Raw genomic sequence first — 15357 nt, 5'->3', positions numbered from 1 at the left:
CTCACAACGATGGAGAGGTTAGCGGAGGATGCAATGCTGTTCGGGGTATTTTGGCCGTCAACATGTCCATGTCGGACTACTTGAAGTTTCGTTGAAGCGAAGTTGTACACCCGTCTGTGGCAGCCCTAGAACTACCACAGACGGTAAAGGAGTATATTCAGTTATACTGAATTAAAAAAAAAAAAACCCGGCCCTTTTCAGGGCCACATATTTTCAAAAAAGAGATTGAATTCTGTGTCTGATTAATCAGTGTTTTCTTTCTTTCTTTCTTTCTTTTGGAAGGGTAATGGTTTACTGCAGCAAAAAAATTGTAAGCGTTATGATCAAGACCGCAAAATCGACAGGCATTTAATAATCTTTCAATCGTGACATTTTTATATTCGCGTCGTTTCCACTCTATAAGTGCGTTAAAACATTGCCCCCATTCACAAAATTTGTTTTCCTCTAAATGTCTATACATAGCGGCTCTTGATAGACCGAGATTCATCATTAACTTCTCCCAAGGTCGCTCGCATTCTCCATTTTTACCAGAGTAAAAACATTTTTTCACAAGATTTCCAGCTAGTCGGCTTAATTGGCGCTCTGTTGGTGTGGCCTGCATTTTGTTTTTATTATTCACTGTTTGCACACTGCTTTGAATGAATACAAATGATAGTCTTGGTCATTTCAAACGTTTGACATTCATCTTTGTCCGATAATCCGGCTCAAGTCTCCCTTTGTCCGCTATTCCGGTTCAGGTCTTCCTCTGTCCGCTATTCCATCTAGCGGGGTGGGCTGCCCCCTTTGTCCAATACATTTTTTAGACCCACCCCTTGTCCGGTAAAACTTACATACGCCCATGCGCTCTTTTATTATGCTAACATCATCCATCGATATGCTAATTAGTTTCATTGATATGCAAATGAGTCCATTGTCTTTGTGCATTATGCATAAAATTCTTTTGTCTTGTCCGATGAAGACCCGACACACTATACTACTTACATGTACATTTCCCACTTTTTAACACGCTGTCGTCACCGTTCAGTCTACCGCATAACTTAGTAACACAGCATAATTACAATGCACCGTGCAGTTTATATTAAGTATTAAAATGCATGTTATGTCAATTTTAAAATTAGGGCTATAGCGAATCAACTATTACTAAACTTTAATACCCGCTGAATATGACAAACCTGCATGTGGGACAATGTCGGAAATTCATTAATATTATTGACGGCCGTGTAAACAACTGACAGAAAGAAAAATGCATCTACGGTGTAGGCCTATCTACAAGTTTTACACAATATAATTATGTCAACCTCTAACATCCTAGCAAATTTCATTACCATCTAAAAAGAAAGCAATACTTACCGCAAAACTCAACGAAGTTCCAGGGCGAAGCTTAGCCCGAGTTCTAGGCCTATAGCCTGCCAAGTTTTGCGTGCGTTTACGGTACGGACGTGTACGCATGCCATGTGTACACGTGTAGACACGTGTGGAACATTAAAAACAAAACACAGGTAGTTGATATCGACCTTTGACCCGGAAAAAAATCATAACCCGCGTTTCATTGGCTACTAATTTCTTTCCAAATTGATAAAGAAATAACGCACCGTTACATTGGCTGCTCGTTTTTATAGCGTTTTGGCCAAAATCACAACCCCGCTGTTTCATTGGCTAGTCGTTTTTTTACTTGGTAAACAAATATAACCCGCCGTTTCATTGGCTGCTCGTTTCATTGCATTATGCCCAAAAATCACAACCCCGCCGTGTCATGCATTGGCTAGGACTACTTTGTTTTCTTACCATTTTCTTACAAGCAGACGATACCGTATGACGTCATAGAAGGGAACTCCATTGGGTGAACGTGTTGTTTTTGATGACTTATAATTTGATACAGGATTTTCCAAATGTTGGCTGGGGTGTTAAAGTCCATATTATTCATATGAAGTTAAACATGAAATTTATGGACATTTGGGATTGTTTATGTAACTATAATTCACATTCATGACATTGGTCATTCGAAAGGGGCCAGGGAGTGTTAACTTCCCCCTCCACCATTTCGATCCACCCTTGCAAATAAAACATCATCATCGGCAGCATTGGGATATGGGATACCATATGTATAGGGTACTTTCAATTTATTTTGTTCAGGAGGTACTGCCCCTACTAAACATCCCCCCAACTCCACCCCTCCCCCGGGAGGTAACCATGATTTGAATGTTCAGATCACTAACTTAATTATTAATTCACAGTTTTTCTTTCAAACCCCAATAAGTGTACGTAATATACTTTAAATTTTGACACATGGGAGAAACCCTTCTCGCAACAACACCAACCCAAAAAACCAAGAAAACAACTGAAACAAATATACACAGACCAATTTCCAAAACGAACTTGTCAAGACCAACAGACCAGAATACAAGAAATTCAACAGACACAATTTTCAATGCAAACTACTGCATTTTTATTATGTACATGTTTAAACTCAATAGCCAGCTAGGTTTGCAAAAGGTTTTCAATAATTGTCAGAAATCGTCAAGTGCTGTTTCTCATGTAAAATTATAAAGCAAAAAACCTACAGACAGAATTCAATTCACGTTTCAAATGGCTGAAACACAGATATTTGGCCCAGGCCTGTCACCAAGGGTGGCCCTTTTCATAATTAAAGGCAGTATTTCTAATGTTTTCCTTCAATTTGCACATTATTCTGTACATCACACACACACTATAGTTACACAAAAAAGGTACAAAATGAATTTATCCAAATGATGCAAAGAGTATAAAGTTACTCTCCGAGAAGTGTTCTTTATGGGCTTGCATAGTTACAGCCAAACCGGTCCCTTTGAAAGATCGATCACTTGTTAAAAATTACAAATAAGCCTGTACAAATAACGGTTGAACAGAAAACCAAACGGCAGAGTTGTAATGAGTCGAGTCAATGACTCCACTCGAGTCACAATTTTTTGTGACTCGACTTGACTCAAGTCCCTATTTAACTCGACCATTTAACTCGACTTGATTCACTGGGAGCAAATGACTTGAATCGACTCGAGTCCCTCATCAGAAGACTCGACTTGACCGGAGGCTAATGAGACTCGAGTCCAAAAAATAAAGGCAAAACTGCGCGGAAAATATGTGCAATGACTTACGGTGCAAAACTTATGTTCAACTCGACTCCAACTTCTTGGCTCAACTCGAGTCACTTCTTCAAAATGACTCGACTCGACTAGAGTCACAAAAATCAGTGACTCGTTACAACTCTGCCAAATGGAAATTGAGCAAGAAAGCAAAAAAAAAGACTTAGTTCTGAAGAATTACATATTGCTGAGAGAACGATACTCTCATCAAATAGTTATACAGTTACAAATACAGTTGTTAAGGCATGTCTTGCATACTGTGATTTCATTGGTCTAAAACGACCACAGACTCAGTAGTGACTGTTTACTTCATGTATATGTACACCCCGTTGCATGTAAATTACCTCATATACACTGCATTGCATGGAACTATATATACACTGCCTTGCATACTAAAACTCATATACACTGCCTTGCCCATCCCAAATATGTAGGGTGCCCATGCGGGTGCAGACCTGTAAATAGGCCCAGAATTGCCTATGCATGCCAAGTCACAATTTGTATGCCCTCAATTTCTTTGGTATTAGAGCATTTTGTGGATCATGAACTTTAAGATTTGTAAAAAAGATGGGTGGAAGCCATGCACAAGAGTGCGAGCTCGTATTTCTGTGAAGTTCGGACGAAATTGGGCCCTAAAATTGCTCTATTTTGCAAACGAGTGCAGGCATCATTTTTCCAACTGGTGATGGACCACAGGACTACTTTTAGGGGTGATCATCTTTGGATGGAATTTTCTCCAAAAGTCATGGGATTGCCACCCAAAATTGAACAGAAAATGAAAGATGATGACATGAGCTTTAATTTGATGGGTGTCTCAAACACCTTGGAGAGTTGTGAGTATGATTTTTGGAAGTAGGCGTAGTTATCACCGAGTTCTGTGGGAGTTGATTTACAGGTCTGCACGCATGTAGGACCGGCCGGCACCTCAGAAATGAGAACTTACCTCCCGTACAAGTCTGGCAGGAAAGATCACAGTAATCAAAAGGTCGCACTCGAGTGATTTGATTTATTTCTTGCACGGTGATCGTAACAAACTTTCATCTTTTTGAATTGTTGGCACCAGTATTCCAAATGGCTATGTTGCAATATTTTATTGATACATTTTATCTGGTACAAACTACCAATCATTTTTCCCTGGTCCCTTAACCTTGTTCTCTCTGAGCCCAAAATCTTGCGGGTTCAAACCAAGCTAAAGTCAATTTCGTTGAGGAACTTTAAAAATCATTTACATAATTATAATTGCTTGAATGCTGTGACTATAGGCATGGGCTGCATTACATTATGGCCAGCTGAGCCGTTGAAAACAACTTTTCATTAACACCTGCGTTCAGCACGCCAGAATAAAAAAATCATTGCGTTTTCAGTAAATATGTCTCCAAGCTAGATAAGCCAAAAAATGTAAAAATTTCCCCGGATAACCGTGCCCCCCCCCCCCAATAATTAGACGACAGAGTTCTGCTGCCAAAAAAAGCAGAACCTAACTGGCAACATATTGAATGATTTTGTTGCTGCAAATGAAAAAAAAATGTACAAAAAGCAAATGACCGATGTAGATACAAAGGCCCCCCAAAGCTTTTCAGTGTAAATCGCACTTCGTATAAACACACTCCAATTTTCAACCATTATTGCAACCAAGGGAAATTATATTCCAGACTGAACGGTGGCTCAGTCATGCTGTTGCCGTCGGCGATGTAAAGCAGCGATCCGAAAAGTCAGCTGTCGGTCAGCGGCTTGAAGAACGATCCAGTGTTGGACGTGCTGAGCAGTTTCCGTTTCCTCTTCAGACCCCCGCCATTCTCCCCCGCGTCGATAGACACGCTCTTCTTTCTCGCGATCGGGAGGTACGGGTTTACGTCGGCCGCAACGGGCTTGGTGCGCTTGAGGGCGGGCTTCAGCACAAACTCGTCGCTGCTGGAGCTGGAGGTGTTGGCGTTGAGCTCCCAGAGGGCCTTGCGGGACGGTTTCGGACGCGGCTTTGGGTTCAAGACGGCTGTCGTGTTCTGGGAGTCCCGCTCGCCGTCTGAGATGACGACGGTCGTGTTCATGAGGACACTGCTGCTGGCCGTGGTGCTCATGGTGTCGTCAGGGTTTTTCTGTTGCAAAATAAATGAAAGCGTGTCTGATTCATTAAAGGCATGATACGATGATTTGCATTTATCCCTAAAGTAACCAACCAACTTATTATCAAGAAAACCTCATTTGGAGTAAAGATCACACTGGTACTAAAACTCCCTGTAAAATCACTCTGGCTGGCTTGCTGGTCATTTAAAAGTCGTCAAGAAATGTAGGGGATTTCCAACGATTAGGCAATTGATGGATTGTTTGGATTTTGAGTGGTGTTATTATTGGAAACGAACACAATGCGAGAATCTCTTCATTGTTTACATTATTACTGATGATCAAAGACATTGTAGGGGTGAACACTTTGAAAGTTCCTAGGAAAATTCGGTTGTTGAACTAAGACTAAGTTTACCGGCAATCAAGTGGCATATTTGAAACTCCCTCCCCACCCCACCACCCCCAAAAGAAAATGTCCTCCTTCTCAAATATACCAAAGGGCCTGAATACATTAGTGAAATCATTGACCAATTTGTCTCACCCCATCGTTTCTATTCATGCATTTCGTAGCATCACATCGGCAGGATTCTGTGCAGCCCTGCACGCCTTTCACGCAGCTGCAAAGGCGAGACTTGCAGAACCCGCGACAACCGCAGCCACCCTGCGTCAAAAAACAACAAACATCAACTCATAACGGAAACTACATGTACAGTGAAATGTCGCTATAACGTACATCGTGGGATCCACAGAAATTGTTCGGTATAGCAATTTGCACACATTAGGGGCGCCCTCTTTTACTCATTGTTATTGTGTAGTTGCATTTACAAACCAAGCGCGGAGTCGCCAAACCTGTCCATTAATATTTTCAATTCCGTAGCAGAACTACACCAAGTACGCCCTGGTAGTTACTAGAAGATGACTTCGAACGCGTGCGACTATTGAATCTTGTAATTACACAGTTTTTAATAAAAGCCATTTGTCGCTCTTCTGTTTACATTTCCAACAACAATGTTCGGTATGTATTGTACACAGAAATCGGGAGCCAAGGCTGATATTCGGTACAGCCGAATGTTCAGTATAGCGGTGTTCGGTATAGCGACGTTCCACTGTACTTGAGAGTATGTATGAAAATCTCTGGGAAATAACACAGCTGCTTCTTTTTTTTAAAATTTAAATTAAATATTGTTTATAAATATAAATAAGTATGAATCGCAAGATGCCTGCGTGCGTAGCAAAACGAGGACCTGTCAGGACTTTCAGGAATTGTGAGGGCCTGTGAGGACTTGCAAGGACTTGTGAGGACCTGCGAAGAATTGCGAAGACTTGCAAGGACTTGTGAGGACCTGCGAGGAATTGCAAAGACTTGTGAGGACCTGCGAGGAATTGTGAAGACTTGCAAGGACTTGTGAGGTCCTGCGAGGAATTGTGAAGACTTGCAAGGACTTGTGAGGTCCTGCGAGGAATTGTGAAGACTTGCAAGGACTTTCAATGAATTTTGAAGACTTTTGAGGACATGTGAGGACTTGTGAAGACCTGTGAGGACTTGCAAGGACTTGTGAAGACTTTTTGAGGACTTGTGAAGACTTGGGAGGACCTGTGAGGACTTGTGAGGATTGTGAGGACTTGTGAGGACCTGCGAGGACTTGCAAGGTTTTGTTTGGACTTTTGAGGACTTGTGAGGACATGCAATGATTTGTGAGGACTTGCGTGGACCTGCCGAATATCTGAGGCACTCACCTTGTCAAAGGATCTCTTGTCTCTTTTCTCCCTCCTGATGGGGGATCGTTTACGCCTGGCGAAGGGCGTTATGCGGAAGTCTGAGTCGTTCCCCGTTGTGTCCAACTCGCTCTCTGAAGTAAAGTATTCATCTACGGTATACCGTTCCACGGGGAACCTCTGTAAAAAAAGTAGTCAAGATTAGTCACTCGGCAGGCAGTTAATCTTTTTGATATTGCTCCAAAGTGTTTCAAAAGTTTTGGCATAACTCTGGAAATCAAGTCTGGATTAGGAGGAAGCCTAAAACAGATTACGTAATAAAAACCACTGTTGTATTACTTGCACTCATTCTCCAACTCAATCCCATACTGATAAATCAAATTGGGTTTTGCCCTTCACCGACGTATAAACACTGTATACTCAGTGTGTTACCTCCCGAGTGAAAGTTGGGAACAAATTGTCACTCGGGAGGTAACACACTTACAGTGTTTATATGTCGGTGAAGGGCAAAACCCAATTTGATTTACATCACCCTGACGCAAAAAATCTTATAAATACCCATACTGATACTCGTACTCTTACTTCAGTATATTTTTCGAATTCTACTCATACTAACAAGTACAAATATCTGTACTCATAATCGTACCTGTTCTCATGGCAGAGTACTTGCACTCATATTCTAGCAAAATTGTTCCCTGCTTGAATTTCAAATTATTTTGACAGGTAGCTATAGAAGCAATTTTCTTCTGTTTGGGAAGGCTTCTGCATTTGTCTTATGCCTAGTTTGACAGCAAAAAATCCCTTGAGAACATGCGTACCTATAATCTTACAGCTTGTAGATACGCCATAATCCATCGCTTCGAGTGGGCGTTATTACAAACCACGAACCGACAGAAATGTCTTGGCAATGTGGTTGTGCAATGCGCACGCACCTGTTTGGCCTAATATACGCAGTGCGCATTCAAAACCTTTTATATTACTTCCGAACCAAACTCTTAAATTTCTTCCAGTTGTATACAAGATGCAGCAAGACTTTTGTGCAAATTCACGGCAGCCTTTTTGTGGTATGAAGTGCACGTGAGACTAAAAATGGACCGTAATTGCCAGCAGAAGTAGCACATTTGCACTACTTTGCCCCATTTTTCGGGGGGAGATTTAACAAATTGTTGTGTCTGGAGGCTCATGGGTGATATCGGTTTCGACGTGATAACGCCTTCTCGCAGCTGCGGGTTATCAAATCAGTGGGTTATCGCTTATCTACAACAACAACAACGTCTTTAAACCCAAGATTAGTGCACCCATAGAAATGTGTTCGCCCCTCGTACTCGTGCAAAGTACTCAAAATCATTAAGGTACTCTTACGAAGGGGTAAAAATACCTGTTTGACCGTTCTCTTCTGTGTGAGCTTCCATGGTGTGCCCTCGGGGGACGATCCGGGGGAGACTAACGTCGGCATCAAGGACTGTTTACGGCCAGAGTAGCTGGCTATCGTCAGTTGCTATCAACATGAAAAAATCATCAGAAAACTGTTATTTTTGGTATGTTTTCTCGATAGAAATGATTAAAAGATTTGCATTATGGAATTAAATGGTGTCCAGCACCATTTACAAACAATTACGACTGTTTTGTCAAGCGGTAACAACAAACAGGAAACAGCCATCGAATTGGTAGTTTTGATGCGTCCTGCTTGAGATGCGTTTAGTGAAAGAACGCGTCTTACAGGCATGCAACTGGGAATTTAGAAAAAACAAGGAAACTCTAAACCACACAAGAATTTGTGCAGTATTTTTCAATTTGTAATGGCATTCATGAGAAGTAAAAAACGAGGAAATCAGCGGATCCGAGGAAAAGTTGCATGCCTGGTCTGAGCTAAGATCAATCTTAGAGCGGGGACTTGTCTTTAGTCCTAAGATGAGTCGCAAGATAAGATGAGTTTCGTGAACTTGGCACCTGGTCTCTGTGTATGTAACTACATATGTCTAAGCGTACAACTTCAGTTGCTAAGTGCTCCTAGAAGATCATAATTTCATTAAAAACTGTAATGATGACCTATTAAACTGATCTAAGATGCCATGGTGAAATCTGCCATCTTACCTGATGCAGCTCTTCGTTCTCTGTGACAGTCTCTTGCAGCTGCTCGTGGAGGGTGCTGAGCTCTCGTATCTGATCGTCCTGAAAAAAAGTCAAACAAACAATGACACAATTTGTTAAGATCACTGTGTACGTTTGACTGATCTGGATTTTTGCAATCTGCATGTCCGACAGACGTTTTAACAGACTTTTTGCTAACAAGAGAATATGCGAATACACACATACTGAAATTTGTATCCTTGTTCTCGTGTACTAAAGTTTTCCAGTTTGAAAGTACAGTTTCAAAATGCTCTTATTGAAACAGAATTAATTTCCTTGGCTGAAATTTGGACTTCATATCCCTTTTCTAAAACTCTTCCATTTGCGACAAATCAACATAGCTTGGAAATTCCTAGTTTTTGAGTAAAATCCATATATCTATTTCGTGAAAACCTTGTGGAGACGTATTTATCTATAGAAATTGCCCTGTGGAGACGTATACAATCTTTTGTTTCCTATTGTGTGCATGTCTCCAGAGGGTACAGTGTATCAGATCAATCCTCTCTGCTTAAGCACACACTAACAAAATGCATTTCTTGGCCAAATGAGACGTCCATAATTCGTCGGGTGCTTGGAACAAGGTCGTAAGGTCGAAAAATGGGTCAAAAGGTCAAATTCAGATTTTTCTGGTAAGCGATAGGACATGGAAATATCTTTCATATCTTTGATATACATTTTGTCTCAAGGGGCTACGTAACTCGTAGTATGTAAAGGACGGAAGGAGGTTTTTCATTTTTAAACGCACAGTAAACTGTCCCCAGTGTGTAGAAAAAATTATAACGTTTGAAACGCAGGTTTAAGGCAAGGGAAGTTCACATTTAAGGCAGGGGGAGTTCCCTGTAAAAGGTCGTTGACATAAAAATTGAAATAACTTCAAAATTGAGTAATATTTCGACATAAAAATGCACGATACTATTTTAATTAACAACAAATTTCATGAGTCAAAATTTCAACCTTATGCGATTTTTAATTTAAAAATGAGAGCACAAAACCTTTCAACTCGATTATCACCAAAAGTGCTTTTGCATGTCTGGGCTGCTAACGACCTTTTCCTTGGCACACAACAAATTTATTTAAGCGTGCAAATGTACTTAAGAAATATAGGTACATGTATTACTTAAAATTCTAAAGAGTGGTCTCAAACTTCTTCACTAACCTGGAACTTGATTCTCTTCTGCATCTCCTCATCGGCGTTGCCACTAGAGGGCGCTGTTTCCCCCTTCTGGTCCTTCGCCTGAGATAGCTGTGTCAGGAGGTACAGCACCTAAGGGCCAAGAAAAAAATATATTTGAAATAATCCAAAGCTGTATAGGCATGTATATGTGTGGCATTCTGGCAAAATGAGACAGAGCTGAGCAGATGTCGAAATGAAGGTTTGCAAGGATTAGAAAAGATAATTGAGCAATTTCAGTAATTTCTTTTTCATCTAAAAGTAGTTTTTGAAATTGGCTTTCCAGTCCTTATTATTTTTGGTGCTACATATTTTTTAAAATATGAAATACATTTTTGGGGGGTTTCGGTTCCGCTTTTTTTGACTCGCCCTGTACAAGTCCATCCCACTATGGTTCTTAAAACTTCATATCAAACAGTCACAAAGCACTATCCTTAGAGCCCATGGCGTAGTTCTACAGTTTTTAAAGCTACAGTCCATCATTTGTAATTTGTGCATTTTGTTCGTTTGAAGCAACAAAAGAGTTCAAAATATAATGAAGGATACTGAGCAACTAACCTGATGAAGTTTCAGCTAAGCTTCAGCTGTACATTCCGAGAAAAACAGCATTCTAAGATCTCAATTTCAAATCAAAAACTACTGAATCATGTTTTGAATTGTTTTGAATTGCAGCTATACGCGACGTCGCGCACTGATCCGACGAATTACAACAACTGCGCGCGCGTGTGCGTCGTTCCAATACTTGTGCGCGCTGCGCTGAATAACAAAACGAACTACTAATTTAAATTTTCCTACGGTGCTTCTTAAGAATCACCGTTGGAAATGCCTCCTTTCGTTGATTACTTCAAAATGACAGCTTCCCAGAAAGAATAATTTCACAGGGAGTTTAGTTCCCTTACTATCTTTCAACCAAGTTTGTTTTTCAACAATAATTACGCCAGTTACTTTTCGGATGGCTGCAAATGATGGACTATAGCTTTAAATTCCATAACTGTTTGTGCAAAACATAGTGGCGGCCATATTGGGAGACCCCAAAAAAATGACTGGCAGCGGCTTCAAGGTTCTCCTCAAACCGTATTATATTTGCATACTAACTCCACTGCGTGCATGTACACGTACCTTGTCCTCATGAGTCCTCTGCATCCGTGTGACCTCCTTCTCCTGGTCTGCCTTCAGCTCTATGATCTCCTCCTGGAGTCTGTCCACCTCTGCCACCGTTTCCTGGTGAGAGTCTTGCAGGTCGCTCAGCTGGCTCCCCACCTCGCTGGTGCTAACCTTGGCAGCCACACACTGGAAGGAGACACACGACTTATGAATTTGAAAATATTGATATAAAAGGTAGCTTGTCTTTTAAAGTTTTTCTAGCAAAATTTTAGCTATGTACACAAGTGCATAATCTGCGAGTGAGGGTTATTGCTCATCTGAACACCAAAGTATCAGAAGAGTTAAGAAAATGGAAGAGTCAATCTTTAAAAATCTTGTATCTTAAAAAAATCTTGCATCTTGGAAAATCTTGCATCTTGAAAAAAATCTTGCATCTTGGAAAATCTTGCATCTTGAAAAAATCTTGCATCTTGGAAAATCTTGCATCTTGGAAAATTGTGCATCTTGAAAAAATTGTGCATCTTGGAAAATCTTGCATCTTGGAAAATCTTGCATCTTGAAAAAATCTTGCATCTTGGAAAATCTTGCATCTTGGAAAATCTTGCATCTTGAAAAAATCTTGCATCTTGGAAAATCTTGCATCTTGAAAAAATCTTGCATCTTGGAAAATCTTGCATCTTGGAAAATCGTGCATCTTTGAAAATCATCCATCTTGGGAAAAAAAGGGGGGGGGGGCAGCCTCCTCATTTTTTTCTCTCAAAAAGTAGAACCTATTTCTTTCTTTTTTTATTTGGCCTTATTCCTTATAGCCCAGCTGCAATATTATCTATTGAGATGTAGAGTGCATTGCAGTAGAAAACCCAACTCACAACGGGCAAAAAATGGAAACTTTTACTATCGGAAAAAAAAAAAACTAACTTGTGCAAACTACCTCACAGACACAGAGCTATATTAAATTACTAGAGCGCTAACTCCTCATTCTTGCGTGCGGAGATACTTTAAAGCCGTCCTGAATGCATGGGCGTGTTTGCAGAACACAATGAAATTAGATGGATTGAATTTTGAAGGTGTACTCTAAATGTAACGCACAAGTAGAGCGTACGCAGGCATCTCTTTGCACATGAGTCAGCACTCTATTAATTCAATATAGCTCTTTGCTAACAGATGATTGGTAAAGTTCAACCAGATTGAACTTCGCAGATCATCAGCGTCAAGTCATTAAAGTAAGGCCATAACTATTTTTTTATTCCCACATGCTAACTTCCCCTCATCCTTACTTGCAGCTGAGAAACTAACTTGTGAAGGACGTGGCTGCAACGTGGACGGCATGTAAAGGCGCCTTTGGCAACCGCCATACAACCCATGCCTGACCACAGAGCACAGCCGGAGATTGAAAGTGCTTCATTTTTCCGGAGGGAAAAGAGCCCGGAGAAATACCCTCGTGGCACAGGAGAGAATCAATGCACACTTCTACTCACAAATGGTCCGAGCCGGGAATCGAACCCTGGCCACAGTGAGAGGCGAGCGATTTACGCACTAGCCACCTGTGCCACCCGATTTTCCAAACAATTTTGGAAATCGCCCAAGCCTACCGAGGTTCTTTGGACCTACCGTTTCCAGCAGCCATTTGAGTCCGCATTTGGCCTCTACCATGCTGGTGATCTCATTCCATCGATTCTTGCCTTTCTCCTCTGAAAAACAGAAAGGAAAAAAATACATGGGAACACACATTTAATTTGTAAAATATTGAATATTGTTTAATTTGTAAAATATTGAGCAAAACTTTAACCAGGGATCAAACAGATATCTTGAAATGAAATTCCATGACTTTCTCCATGATTTTTTTCAAAGACAAAATGAGGGCTTTCCATGACCAATTCCTTTGCTGTTTTTGGCATCTTAGGAGCCCATTGCCAAGAGTCCAGGACTTTTCCATGACTGTTGGAACCCTGTTCCTTGGAATGTGATCAGGCACTGTGGTTCTTTTAATACTTTATATTGTTAAGAGATAACAAATATCATTGATTCTTTGCAAAACAAAATAAAGGGCAATGTGCTTATCAAACACAAGTTTCCTTTGTTTAATTTTGAGTTCTATTATTAACCACTTCGCGCCGGGTTAATTTTTGACGGAAATTTCAAAATTTTCAACAGGCAAAATTTCCCAGCCAACTTCTGATATACAGCCAAACGTCACAAATACTGATTCGCAAGAGTGATTTTAACAGTATTTGTACAATATTTCTTGCTGAAACCTCATACGTTTCAATACTCCGGGGTGTGCACTAGAGCGTAAATTGTACAACAATAGGCATTGCACAACGACGTTTCAAATTTAAAAGCATGAAAATCCTCCTGCTTTCTGGACATACAAACTGTACCTTGATCGGCATCCACGATCTTCTGCTGCAGGTCGCTGATCTGGGCGTTCCTGAGCTCCAGTTCTCCCTTTAACTCTCTGATACGCTTGTCGGCGTCTCGGTCGTGCACGCTAACTGCCTTGGTAGGACTGGCAAATTTCTGAGAAGAAAAAAAATCATCATGTGAGCTCCACACACAAGTACCCCTCTCAGTAGCGAAACCCTGCTATCAATTTAGAACACTTCTATGGCACTTCCATTACTCATGTAATTACGACCCGTCGCACTTACGACAAGTTTCATGAAATAGTTTTCAGGACGCAGCGCAGCAGCATTGTAACGCATCATAATTTGCAAAGTGCTTCTTGCAATATCAGGTGCTGGTCTGCGAAAACCCTGTCTGTTTTTTATCCACGTTAGTTCATTGTGAAATACTGCGACACAGGTCTTTGCACTGTTATGATTTCGTATTGTTATTGGTGCATTGTCGAATCATTCGACCCCAAAAATGCCATTACAGTTGCGTTCCCAGAGATATTTTTTGAGTTCCTTCCCCCCCCCCAAAAAAATGGTTTCCTTTTCTAAATTGCTATTTTTCTAGCGATATGAAAGTTATTCACTTTTGAATGAGACATCGAATGAAAAAAAGGGTCCATGTTTAGTTAGTGAATTACAGTGAGACGCCCCTATAATGAACATTGCTATAACGAATTTGTGGCTATAACGAACATCCCCTCAGGCTCCCGAAATAGTCAATTCTATTGTAATGCACAATCACTGTAACAAACGACCACTACAAAGAACATTTATTTATGGACCCCATCGTGTTCGTTGTAGTGGCATTCTACTGTACTACTGTCTGATCACGAATTATTGGCTGCATGACAATAATTTCATTCCTGTGAGGTAGGCTGGTTCCTGCCCCACGATCAGCATCGATAATGTACGGACCGGGAGCCAGTCTACTCCCAAAGCAGATGTGTTTGTGCCCAAAACAAAACAAAACAAACAATTTCAGAGGGTTGCAGACGACCAAAAAAAAAACAAGAAGGAAAAACGGAGGTTATTTGGTTGGAATAAAACACAGACATACCTTCATAAGACAAAAAACAAAGGTCAGAGATATCATAGAGAAGATCAAGGAAATGAAATGGAGATGGGCAGGGCATTTAGCGAGAAGACAAGACACCAGATGGACCAAGAGACTCACAGAATGGCAACCAAGGACAGGCAGAAGAAGAAGAGGTAGACAAAGGAGATGGAGAGATGAAATCACCACATATATGAACACGGCAACACGGAGTAGAATGACAAACAGAAGAGAATGGAAACTGCTTGAGGAGGGCTTCATCCAACAATGGATGACCACAGCCTGATGATGATTATGATGATGAAAACACAGAAGTTGAAAATTTGTTAACCCTTTCCTTACTATATTGTTTATCGACTTGGCTCTCCCCAGGACCAAATTGTTTGCTCAGTCATGCGGAAATCACTAGAGCGTGAAAATGGACAGCAAGTTCAAAACTCACTTTGTCTCAACCCAGATTTTCACTGCCAAGGAGTGATTAAAATCAAAGGTGGTGTGTGTAGAGTATTCTCCTCGAACTTTACTCTTTCATGTGATGTAAAAATCAAGGCCATATGAGCAAAACTAAGAAAGTTATGCCTGTTGGTTGACCTGGTCCCAGTTATCAAA

The 15357-nt window shown here is 40.8% G+C and overlaps 1 protein-coding gene across 2 annotated transcripts in view; it reads right to left on the bottom strand.

The window, feature by feature from the left end:
• Positions 1-4619: 4619 nt before the first annotated feature.
• Positions 4620-15357, bottom strand: part of LOC119733953 (chromosome-associated kinesin KIF4A-like) — a 36370-nt gene continuing 25632 nt past the window's right edge. For both annotated transcript variants that reach the window (XM_038207317.1, XM_038207319.1), the window contains exons 19-27: positions 13680-13818; positions 12910-12989; positions 11314-11484; positions 10180-10287; positions 8988-9065; positions 8272-8391; positions 6915-7073; positions 5719-5838; positions 4620-5212 (exon numbers count right to left, since the gene is read on the bottom strand). In XM_038207317.1, the coding sequence (XP_038063245.1) occupies positions 4832-5212; positions 5719-5838; positions 6915-7073; positions 8272-8391; positions 8988-9065; positions 10180-10287; positions 11314-11484; positions 12910-12989; positions 13680-13818 (1356 nt within the window). In that variant the 3' untranslated portion in view covers positions 4620-4831. The remainder of the gene's footprint in view (positions 5213-5718; positions 5839-6914; positions 7074-8271; positions 8392-8987; positions 9066-10179; positions 10288-11313; positions 11485-12909; positions 12990-13679; positions 13819-15357) is intronic.

Source organism: Patiria miniata, unplaced genomic scaffold (genome assembly GCF_015706575.1).
Source record: "Patiria miniata isolate m_02_andy unplaced genomic scaffold, ASM1570657v1 HiC_scaffold_26, whole genome shotgun sequence".
Taxonomy (NCBI): Eukaryota; Metazoa; Echinodermata; class Asteroidea; order Valvatida; family Asterinidae; genus Patiria; species Patiria miniata.
Note: the sequence above shows the minus strand (reverse complement) of the source record. Positions and strands in the feature narration are given on the sequence as shown.